Source organism: Zingiber officinale, chromosome 9B (assembly GCF_018446385.1).
Source record: "Zingiber officinale cultivar Zhangliang chromosome 9B, Zo_v1.1, whole genome shotgun sequence".
Classification (NCBI taxonomy): Eukaryota; Viridiplantae; Streptophyta; class Magnoliopsida; order Zingiberales; family Zingiberaceae; genus Zingiber; species Zingiber officinale.
The window spans coordinates 16,530,320-16,540,613 of record NC_056003.1 but is presented as its reverse complement, the minus strand read 5'-3'; the positions used below and the strand labels follow the sequence as shown (position 1 = coordinate 16,540,613).

The 10,294-nt window shown below is 38.4% G+C and overlaps 3 protein-coding genes across 4 annotated transcripts; 1 reads left to right on the top strand and 2 right to left on the bottom strand.

Annotated features, from left to right (window-relative positions):
* Positions 1-209: 209 nt before the first annotated feature.
* Positions 210-1,380, bottom strand: LOC122022488 (calmodulin-like protein 11). The gene is made up of 4 exons (XM_042580509.1): positions 1,305-1,380; positions 642-799; positions 482-562; positions 210-405 (listed from the first exon to the last, which is right to left on the bottom strand). Exons 1-4 carry the CDS (start codon positions 1,375-1,377, stop codon positions 271-273), a joined length of 447 nt encoding a protein of 148 aa, XP_042436443.1. The 5' UTR covers positions 1,378-1,380; the 3' UTR covers positions 210-270.
* A 232-nt stretch (positions 1,381-1,612) lies between these two features.
* On the bottom strand, positions 1,613-4,303 carry LOC122022487 (2-methyl-6-phytyl-1,4-hydroquinone methyltransferase 1, chloroplastic-like). Its single transcript, XM_042580507.1, has 4 exons — positions 4,143-4,303; positions 3,131-3,696; positions 2,346-2,652; positions 1,613-2,017 (listed from the first exon to the last, which is right to left on the bottom strand). Exons 2-4 carry the CDS (start codon positions 3,694-3,696, stop codon positions 1,862-1,864), a joined length of 1,029 nt encoding a protein of 342 aa, XP_042436441.1. The 5' UTR covers positions 4,143-4,303; the 3' UTR covers positions 1,613-1,861.
* Positions 4,304-4,838: 535 nt separating this feature from the next.
* Positions 4,839-9,944, top strand: LOC122022486 (F-box/LRR-repeat protein 17-like). Of its 2 annotated transcripts, none has more exons than XM_042580506.1 (11): positions 4,839-5,434; positions 6,267-6,368; positions 7,759-7,903; positions 7,981-8,165; positions 8,363-8,467; positions 8,551-8,648; positions 8,759-8,976; positions 9,063-9,129; positions 9,206-9,291; positions 9,440-9,535; positions 9,657-9,944. In XM_042580506.1, the coding sequence occupies exons 1-11, from the start codon at positions 4,929-4,931 to the stop codon at positions 9,717-9,719; spliced, it is 1,671 nt and encodes a 556-aa protein (XP_042436440.1). In that variant the 5' UTR covers positions 4,839-4,928; the 3' UTR covers positions 9,720-9,944. The 2 variants fall into 2 exon arrangements, with proteins under 2 accessions (XP_042436440.1, XP_042436439.1); XM_042580505.1 differs by having other exon boundaries at positions 9,636-9,944.
* The last annotated feature ends 350 nt before the right edge of the window (positions 9,945-10,294 follow it).

The following is a 10,294-nucleotide window of genomic DNA, read 5'->3' as shown; positions in this document are numbered from 1 at the left end:
CTTCTCTCATATGTCTGTTTTTATTATAAAAACATGAAGATGTATGCACTATTCTGTCTCCAAGTGCAGTATATTAAGAGTCATTTATGATTAGATTCATAAATGCAATAAGAAAAAAGTTGTTTGAATTTTATGAACAATAGGAATTACGCAACACAACACTAGATGCCAAGATCATTAATTATTATAATTACTATCAGAATTACTTTTTTTTTAATAAAAGAAACAAGACTTCATAAAGGAAATTTAATTTGCTAATAATTAAGTTAATTAGACAGCCATCATCATTCTCACAAACTCCTCATAGTTCACTTGCCCATCTCCATCCAAATCTGCCTCCCTTATCATTTGATCCACCTCTTCTTCTGTCAGCTTCTCTCCAAGAGTGACCATCACATTCATCAGCTACAAGAACACGAAATTATCAATCTTTTAAACCAATTACACATAAAAGTAAATCCATGCACCAATCTAAATTCACCTCCATGGCAGAGATGTATCCATCTTGATCCTTGTCGAACACCTTGAAAGCTTCTCTTAGTTCATCTTCCCCGTCAGACTCCTACAAATATTAGTGGAATTGTTTCTCTTTTTTTTTTTCATTATTATATTCGTAAATTGTAGTTTAGCCTCTTAATTACCTTCATTTTCCTAGCCATTAGATTTAAGAACTCCCCGAATTCTATGGTTCCGCTGCCATCTGAGTCGACTTCCCTCATCATTTCTTGCAGTTCTTCATCACTTGGATTTTGACCCAATGATTTGATGACCGTAGTTAGTTCTTGCATTGTGATACATCCTGTACATGTGTATATCATCATCAAATGATAATTTCATAATTTAATGACTATTTATTTTGTTTTATTTTATTGTTAAAATGAAATTTTTGTCTGGAAATGGACAAGTCTTTACATCTTGGTTTGGAATTTCAAACCTTGACTTATTCATAATCACAACAACAAATCTATCTTGACTTCACTAAATAAGTTTTTTTGTGGGTAATTTAGAGAAAAAATTGGATTTCATCTCTCCTTCAATTATCTGTGGAAAACAATGGAAGAAAGGCTTCAACAAGGTCACAGTGGAGAAGGCAAGACAAAAGTCGATTGATCGAAACGCGAAAAGAAATGGCTCGGTAGGTTATGGCGATTATCTTTGTCGATTTCTTTGTCCCAACTCTAAAAGCAAATAACAAAAAGCGAGCAAAATCCTAGCTATATTAAAAGCCTTAACTATTTGGTTCAAACAAAACAACAACTGAACAATAAACAATAAGTTAGAGAAGAGAGACAAGAACAGATCACCATCTCCATCTTTGTCGAAAAGGCAGAAGGCTTCTTGGAATTCCATGATTTGCTCCTCTGTTAGAACGTCCATGGCAACCACCTAAATTCTATGAGGAAGAAGAAAAAAGAAGAGAGTTTCTTTTTATGAAGGGTGAAGAGAGTTATGAGAAATGAGCAATGCCCTGCCTTCACCGCTTATAGACCAGGGACCAAATCATGATGAACGAGTAGGTACTTGACTTTTTGAATGGAAGAATTTAATGTGCGATTTAAAGTCAAACAAAAAAGTTTGAAGTTTGACTTTCAGATCACGTAAACTGCCAAGATACAGACAGCAAAGGAAGAACAAACTTATTTTCAAGGTTCACAATCACATTCTGTCCAGCGCTGAACGAGTCGCATCGTGTTGTTCAGATGAAGCACAAGAAACTTTTGGCCGGCAGCATGACTTAGAATTCAGACAGAAACACGCTGACCAGAAAAGTCGAGGAAAAGGCCTAAAAATAGCAAACAAAAGAAAATATTACATAGATTATACTTCCATTTTTCGCGGCCAAATAATTCGAGTCTGTTCTTCATATAGGTTGTCCTTTGGGGACGATTTGATCCTTAATCCACATATATATCGGCACCAGCACGTAATATGTCGCTGCAATTGTTCCCAAGATGAAACGCAAGGCGAAGGTAAATGGGTTCACAGGTTTGCTTACATCTTCGGCAATTGGACCAAGCTGTAGTGCAATACATCGACATTAGAAGGATTATTTATGTCCAAGAAGATGTCAACTTATTGTACATTATCACACTGAAAGCTACTGCATTAGTTTTCATGGAATTCTAACTTTGACACAGTCGAATGAATGGCCTTCAGCTAAATGAGTGATCCAAAATGCTCAAGTTGAAGTTATCATAGCGATCGCAATGTCATGAGGATATGACTAAAGAATTTGATAAGAATCCGATTCAAAGATGCGATGCAGGACATAGTGAGTGATTTGCTACAAAAGAGTTACTGCAACATTGATTTAGGCAAAAGGAATTTAAAGGGAAAAAAACTACCTGCAGAGGAGAATCGCCAGATTCTCTCTTAACACCTGTGACAGAACAACCCATGATGAGGCCGTGACGCCGGACACCACGGTACCATTTGGGGCCGATTCTCTTCAATTTGACGTCTTTAAAGCCGGCCTTCTTGAACCATTCGATGTACTCCTCTTCCTTGGGAAACAGCATCCACATATCGGCAAAGAAGCGTGATAGCCAAAATGTTGGATATACAGGACCAATGATGCAAGCTAACCCTCCAAGTTTCAGTACTCGATACGCTTCTTTGATTCCACGTTGAGGATCAGGCCAATACTCAATGCTGCAGATTGATCATCAAGAGAGAAATTACCCAAGAAGAACAGAGTAGCATGAAGGACTAGCGATCTTCGTGAATTGAACTAGAAAACAATCTTGTTCTTGGTCCATCTGACTGACAATACTCTAAAACTGATTGGAGGATTACGTGCAAAAAAATAAACTAAAATGATAATCCCTTCCACTTCTGCTAATGAATGTTGAAGCTGCTAAATATAATGAATTCTATTTCATACAGTGAACTAGCATTGATATATCATCCTATTTGAGCTTTAGAACAACTTGTAGGAGCGACAAAAGCACAATAAAAATGTTTTCAGGTAAAGGATAATTCTGGCCACTAAAGGTGCTTAATACAAAAGCTTAATCTTCGTATCACAAACAAGAGAACCTATAGGATTTTGTTCACAAAGGGTAGTAAGAATCATATGTTCCAAATCATGAATAAGGTATTTTCAACTGTAGTATAAGTTTGAAATTACCTTCCAGCAGAAATGTAGCGGTCCACAGAGTCGGTCGGGAAAGGAAGATCCTCAGCATCCCCTTCAATGATTGTGCACTCTTTCAGTTCCTCCTTTTGCTTTGCCTTCTCCAATTGGTGCGGAGACTGATCGAGAATGGTGACATTCTTGGGATGTATGTGCTTAATAATGCCCAACGTCGTGAACCCAGTCCCGCCACCGACATCCACGACCTTCAACCTCGGATCATACAGATCAGCAGGCTCAAGAGCCTCGTCCCTCATGTCCTCAGTCCAATGACCGGGATTTATGACATGGTCATACACTATGGAGAGGAATCTGTAGAACCAAAATGCCTCTTTCTTGTGCTGGATGAAGCGGGGCTGAGACGCTGGCCGAGAAGATGAAAGGCTGCATCTCGGCGCCAACGTTTTTGCTCTGATACTTCCACCGGTGACTGAGATTGAACCTATCATGGGGAGGCATATCCCATTGAGAGAAGGCCCCTTGAAGGCCAACCCAATTGGGGCTCTTCCTTTGGAGAAAGTGAGTGTTTCTGCTCCATTGAGAATGTAGGAAGAAGCCATCTAATGGTGAAAGAAGACAACAGAGTGAAGACTGAAACTTTATTTACTTTTCCAAACTCTTCAGAAAGCTTTCTTATTTTTGGATGTAAACCAGAACAAAAACTAACACTAAAATTACCTAAAAAAATGGCAAATATTTGCACTTGCAAAACCCTAACGTTCCATAAATCATCAGATAAAAACATTCTTGTGAAGAAAATATCTTCTCTAAACTTCAGATTTCTCATCGCCGAGCAAGAAAAATAAAGATCAAATGTTTATCCCAAGAACAGATTCTCCTAAAGATTTACGGGACCAACAAGTGACGAAAATCGCAACTTTGTCAAAAGAACTCGAGATTTCTTCGTATTTTCCATCAATGTTTTCCCCCCATCCTCTATGAAAATCTGATGATTGGAGGAAGAACAGAAACTTGAAGAAAAGGGGAAAAAAACAAATCTTGTTACCTTACGTTCTTCGCCAATAGATCCACCAAGGCGGAGAAACCTAGAAGACGAACAGCAACCGCTTTATCCCACTCTGTGGAAGCTCTTCCCTCATCACCACATCTTTGCCGAGCATTATTAGTGGTGTGGTTCCATTAAATGCTTTTCCAACCCTAGATTTTTGTCAGTTTTCTATCTGTATATTTTTCTGCAATTAAGTTTTCAAAATGCCGCGATGTAATAATATGAGCCGTCCATTGTGTGGATCCAATTGAATGCTCCGTGGAATCTGGAGGAGGGAGACGAGTGAGCTACGATCCAAACTCTGTCTCTCATTTGTAGATTTGTGTAGATTGAAATGGATAAGAAAAATCTAGCGAACGCTTGTTGTCGAATTTTGTAATTAGATATAATTATTTTTCTAATTCACTTATCGGGTGAGAGAGGCTAGTCACATCAGTGAATTACCAATAAGATTTTGCATGACAAATATGTTTATGTATTTATTATATTGCGTTTTTTTTTATCAAATTTAATAATGATATTAATAATTAGTATTTGAGAATGTGTAATTTTGAGAAAATAGTAATGAATAATGGGAAGAAAAAAAAAGGAGAAGGATTAAGCGGGGAGTAGGGGTATTATCGTAATTCAAGATGCATGCAGTCCGCTCACATGGTAAAATTGGCGCGAACGCAACTCTAATCTCCCGCGTCTTCCCTCCTTCTCTCTCTCTTCATCTCCTTCCCTTTTTATCTCACCCGCTCCTTCGCCCTCCATCTCCCTCCTCCTCCTCTTCGCATCGAGATGCTCCGCCACCCGGCCGTCACCCCCGTTGGCCGCGCGCCGCGGCCCAAGAGCCGGGGCAGCTATAACTGCGGCCACTGCGGCCTCCCCAAGAGGGGCCACAGCTGCCCCACGCCGGAGGCCCCCGTGCCGCCCCGCTCCTCCCATCGCCCCCGCCGCGCGCTTTCCTTCGATGATGAATGCGACGGCGAGGCCGACGCCCTCGAGCTTGTGCCAGTGGCGGATCAGCAGATCCGGGAGGAGGAGGAGGAGGAGGTGGAGGAAGAGGAGGTGGGGTGGGGCGGGGAATGGGCTCTGCCCACGACCTGTATGGTGGAGGTGTTGCGGCGACTTTCACCCAGGGAGCTGACGCGGGCGGCGGCGGTGTGCCGCGGTTGGAGGGATTGCGTCCGGAGGGTGTGGCGCTCCGCGGAGGAGCTCAGGATCTGTGTTTCACCTCGATCGGAGATCGGATCGGTGCTCCGCAAGTGCCAAGGGCTGACTCGGCTCAGACTGAGAATGGAGAGGTTCGAATTCCAAGCTACGGAGTGATCGAAACGCCTTTAAAAAAAATAGATTGCAACTACGAAAAAAAAACAAACTTTAATTAATTTTTTTGGCAAATTTAACATGAACGGCTATATGTACATTTGACAATATAGATCTGAACCCTAGTAACAAGATTTGTAGGAAAAGTTCCATTTTTAATGCTTCTCCGATGTTGTAGATCTGAACTTTTAACATTAGGAGGAATCAGAAAGGTTCTTTTCTGGGTGGTAAAAAGAATTAGTCTTTATGATATGCAGCTGGATAAAGTTAGATCATAAAAATAACATTTTGTCCTTTAGTTCGATCACTTGAAAGAGAATTTTTTAGTAGATCAGTGATCTTGGTCTTAATCCTATCTTAGTATAACAAAAGTTATAAAATTACATGTTATGGTTTTATACTTGCTTTTATGAACACTATTCTGGAATCTGAGCGATCTTCAATATTGAAATACATAGAAGCCGAGTTTCTACTTTGATTTATGCCAACATGATCTTGAAACCGACACTATACAGTTAGTGTAAATATTAGAATCATTTTCATCTTGCACTTGTTTTAGATAACTGAATTTCCCTTCACTCTTCATGTTTTTTTCCTGGTTTGGAATCTGCATAACCAACTGTTTATGATTAATAAGGAGTAAGGATGGGCATCCGTGATCCCCTTCATTTATGAGGAACCAAATTGGTTTTAGTTGTTCTACTATTGACAATTTCTTATAATTCTCTTCAAATGCATTCAATGAAGCTGGATTTACAAAATATCATCAACAGCATTCAAATGCCTGATGGTAATGTTATTCTTTTGCAGTGATGTTGATGCCACACTGTTAGCTTGTGTTGCATTCTCGATACCCAACTTGGAAACTTTTGAGCTAAACATAGCTGAAAATGCAGTCAACAGGATAACTGGGTATGGCAATGACTCTTATACATGATCAATAATTTATTTACATAACTATTCTGATGCACACTATTCTGCATAATTTATTGTGCAGATCTTTCTCTTTGCTGTAGCTTCACGTTTTACTGTTATGTTCTCAGAGTACACCGATACCTTATTAATTTTACTTAGTCAGCTGATGATCGTTTATTTTCAGGAGTATTCACCAAGTGAAAACATGTTATTTGCCTTAAATCTGAATATATGGAACTTCCATCTGAAAGTTAAGCAAGATCTTTTTTATCTTCATGAAGTAGGTTTTTAACTTCGTTGAAAGAACCTGACCTTTTCTGTCAACCTATTTAATTATTCATTAATTGTATATAGGATGTATTAAGATTGAAACTGTCACAGAAATTTGTTACACTTTTGATTTCATTGCTAGACTTTTACTTCTAAAGGCTTCGATAGTTTGCTAGAAAATGACTTATTTGTCAATTTTTTTAAATTCTTTTCATTTTTGAGGAAAAATAAATTATTTTTGTCATTTGGATGTAATACAAAAATATGCTAAAAAATATTCTCTTGTTTTGTCCATAGATAGGAAGCTATTTTCTTCTCCAAGTTGGATTGATCAAGTGAAGTAGTTGTGTCGGATGGGTGAGCTAGGCATGTCAGTTGGGTTGGCTGGGTTACGTGCCTTGCTTGGCTCATCTAGCTCGATTGGTCTGGCTGGCCCATTTGGTTTGATCAGAAAATTCAATCTACTTATCCACCTAGTCCTCCCAACTAAATCAACCCTCCGATCACAACTTGGTTGTTTGACCGTTTGGCCCAGTTAGTTCCACTTGCACAACTCATTCTGCTTGCTAGAATTGCTAGGCACGAATGGATCACCATGCTTGGTTGGCTTGATTAGTTGAATCAGTCGACTCAGCCAATTGAATCAACTCGCTCATTTGGCTGGCTTGGACTGTTTGATCCACTTGACATGTTCAGTTTGATTGAATTAATTGGCTCACCCAAGTCAATTGGACCACTTGGCTGGCTCGGATTGCTTGGCTTGATCAATTAACTTGTCTAGATGAGGGAGGAGGATGGAGGAGAGAATAGAGATCGTTAGGAAAATCTTTTTCTCTTTTTGTTTCAAAGAAAATCTAGTTTTCTGAAAAATGTATGTCTATTTGTTGTTGACCAAAAGAAAATTTTGTGTTGATCTTGATTTTCTATTGTACCAAACTCCAAAAAATGTGGAAAAATATTTTCTGAAGCTTTGACTGTGAACTGTGGCTGTGCTTGCATTAATTTAGATTAGTTTGATGTTCTTGTTATTGTTCCATTTCAATTTTCCTTAGATCTTCTCTCTGTGACTTTACATCAGCATGAAACTATACTCACTACCTTTTTGACTATTGCCTAGGGATGAATTGGGTCGTTTTGTTGCTGACAAACAGTTTCTATCAAGTCTTAAGATTGAGGATTGCACTAACATTGGATTTCTCAATCTCACTTCTTCAAGTCTGTCGACACTCTGGCTATCAAATCTCCATTCCATTTCTAAAGTGGTATGCATTTTAATTTGCTTTGGCATGGTTATTTTGGATTTTTCATCCATGTATTCATTCATTTCCAAATATGACAGGCATTTAAATGCCCTAATTTAAGAGAGATTTCTCTTGATTTTGCTCGACAAGAAAATGACACAACAGATCTTGCTACAATGATGGAATATCTTGGACGTACGTGTCCACGGCTAAAAAACATCCATATTGCCTCGATTCATCTCTCTAATGAAGTAGTCCTCGCTCTTACAAGTGCTAACTTGAGGTGGGTTCTTTCTCTTGATTGTGTTCAACAAAGAATTTAATATAGGAATTGGATTTGCTACTCTGCTCAATGTAGCAGAAGTTGCAATGCAGAATTAGCAGAATGAAGTTATCAAAGTTCATAACTGAATACCAAAACATCTTTTTGCAGCCTTAAATCCTCTCATTAGTAACTCGATAATAGTTGTGCTGTCTCAGGAATTTACGGATGGTGTCTTTGGTTCTCGGATCAAGAATCACTGATGCTGCTGTTACTGCTATAGTTTCCACTTACACCAATTTGGAATTGCTTGATTTGAGTGGGTATGTTCAATCATCTGCTCTGTGATAACCTCCATGTATCCTTCATCTTATAAGTACTGATTTGCTTGTATCTGGTTGCTCAGATCAAGCATTACTGACAGTGGAATTCGAATGATATGTAATGTATTCCCTAAGACTCTTTGTAGGCTCCTACTTGCTCTTTGCCAAAATATAACTTCAAGTAAGGATGTATTTGTTTTCTGACTTCCACTATGCTTTGTTGCTTAACACCAACCATTCCAATGACTTGTTTGTTGGTTGAGCATCATGAGTCTTTCAATTTCTTCTCAGGTGGCATCCAGTTTGCCGCAGCTAAATTGCCTCTTCTGCAGCTAATTGACTGTGGGATGAGCATATGCCGTGTCAATAATCAGTACCAGTACAAAAGCTGTCAACCGACGTCGGGCCCCAAGGGAGAAGTTGCAGAAAAGTTTGCTAGATTCCAGAAACTGATTATAAAACATGCAAATTTGAGGAAGCTGAGTTTATGGGGTTGCTCTGGTTTAGATGTAAGTGAAAACTCCCTCGAAAAAGTAAAAATCTCTAAGTTATGCCTTTACAATTCACATTTTCTAATTCAACTAATATAATGCAGTCTCTATACTTGAATTGCCCAGAGCTCAACGAGCTCAATTTTAACTCATGTACAAACTTACATCCAGGTATATGTTCTACCTCCATTGGCATTTAGGGTTCATCGATAATACTATTTTGCTCAAAAGCTTCTATAATATACAGAAAGATTTTTGCTTCAATGCCCAAACTTGAAAAATGTACATGCTTCTGGATGTCAAGAAATGATAATTGGAGCAATACGAAATCAGGTGCCAATTCTTTACTTATCACTGAATGTTGTAGTAAAATAATGGAGAATATTACGAACTGAATCCATCTGTAATGTTCCTAAATGAGAAAGAAAAAACAAACTATTCCACTGCAATTCTCTTCTTAACCAGCAATTAACACTTGTAGGTGTCTAATGAGTTTGTTGCTACTGGAAATCATTTGCCCTCCAAGCGACTAGCTGATGGATCTAAAAGAGTTCCAGTTCCCCATTTTGTTCAGCAGGTGAGGAAAAGTATATGAAACAATGTTCCTGTATTTGTAGTGCCTTATCGATACTATAAGCTTCCTGGAACGCTCTGATCAATTTTTTGTTTTCTGAAAGTTCTTTTGCTGCTTCCAACAGCTTTCTGAGGAAGACAAGCAGAAAAGAAAACGTCTGCCACATTGCGTTGTGCACCATGATTAAGTAGGGTGCTTGGTCTGTATCTATCACATTTGACACAATTCAAGTCGATTTGAGCCTTAACAACCTGTCTGTTCTTATCAAGTGACTTTAAATGTCTCGAGAATTTTTTCTCTCATCAAAATCAACTGTTTGGAGGTGGTGTATAAGAATAAGATTGCTTCCGGGATCTTGATGTTCTTCTACCTTGAAAATAAGCACTTTGAAGTGCCAAACTTTCCATTTCAATCATTCTCTTTGCCCAATCTGTTCATTATGCTTCAATCATTTCCTTTTCTTATTTGCTGCATTTTTCTGAAACCTTGTTTCTGAAAAGTTGAATAAAGGGTGCTTGAGCTTTTGGGAATCTCATGTAAATTTAAGTCTTAGAAGGTTAAGATTTGAATTTCATCCACCTGATTAAATTTAAAATTGATCTTAAATTTAATCACTGAGTGAGCTTTTTTCACTGTAGGTGAAATGTTAACTGTTGGGTTTGATCACTTGTTGAATTCTGATAACTATATTTTTGAAGGGAGTGAATAATAAGCTTTTTTAGATAGAAGTGTGGATAATTAATTAATCCAACTTCATGGTAG

Coding starts and splice junctions, on each gene's coding strand:
- LOC122022486 (XM_042580505.1), top strand. CDS start 4,929: ATGCTCCGCCACCCGGCCGTCACCCCCGTTGGCCGCGCGCCGCGGCCC. Junction 6,369..7,758: donor GCAGTCAACAGGATAACTGG/GTATGGCAATGA, acceptor ACTATTGCCTAG/GGATGAATTGGGTCGTTTTG. Junction 8,649..8,758: donor TTGCCAAAATATAACTTCAA/GTAAGGATGTAT, acceptor ATTTCTTCTCAG/GTGGCATCCAGTTTGCCGCA.
- LOC122022487 (XM_042580507.1), bottom strand. CDS start 3,696: ATGGCTTCTTCCTACATTCTCAATGGAGCAGAAACACTCACTTTCTCC. Junction 2,653..3,130: donor CGCTACATTTCTGCTGGAAG/GTAATTTCAAAC, acceptor ATCAATCTGCAG/CATTGAGTATTGGCCTGATC. Junction 2,018..2,345: donor CTGGCGATTCTCCTCTGCAG/GTAGTTTTTTTC, acceptor ATTGCACTACAG/CTTGGTCCAATTGCCGAAGA.
- LOC122022488 (XM_042580509.1), bottom strand. CDS start 1,377: ATGGACGTTCTAACAGAGGAGCAAATCATGGAATTCCAAGAAGCCTTC. Junction 563..641: donor TAATGGCTAGGAAAATGAAG/GTAATTAAGAGG, acceptor TAATATTTGTAG/GAGTCTGACGGGGAAGATGA. Junction 406..481: donor GATACATCTCTGCCATGGAG/GTGAATTTAGAT, acceptor GTGTTCTTGTAG/CTGATGAATGTGATGGTCAC.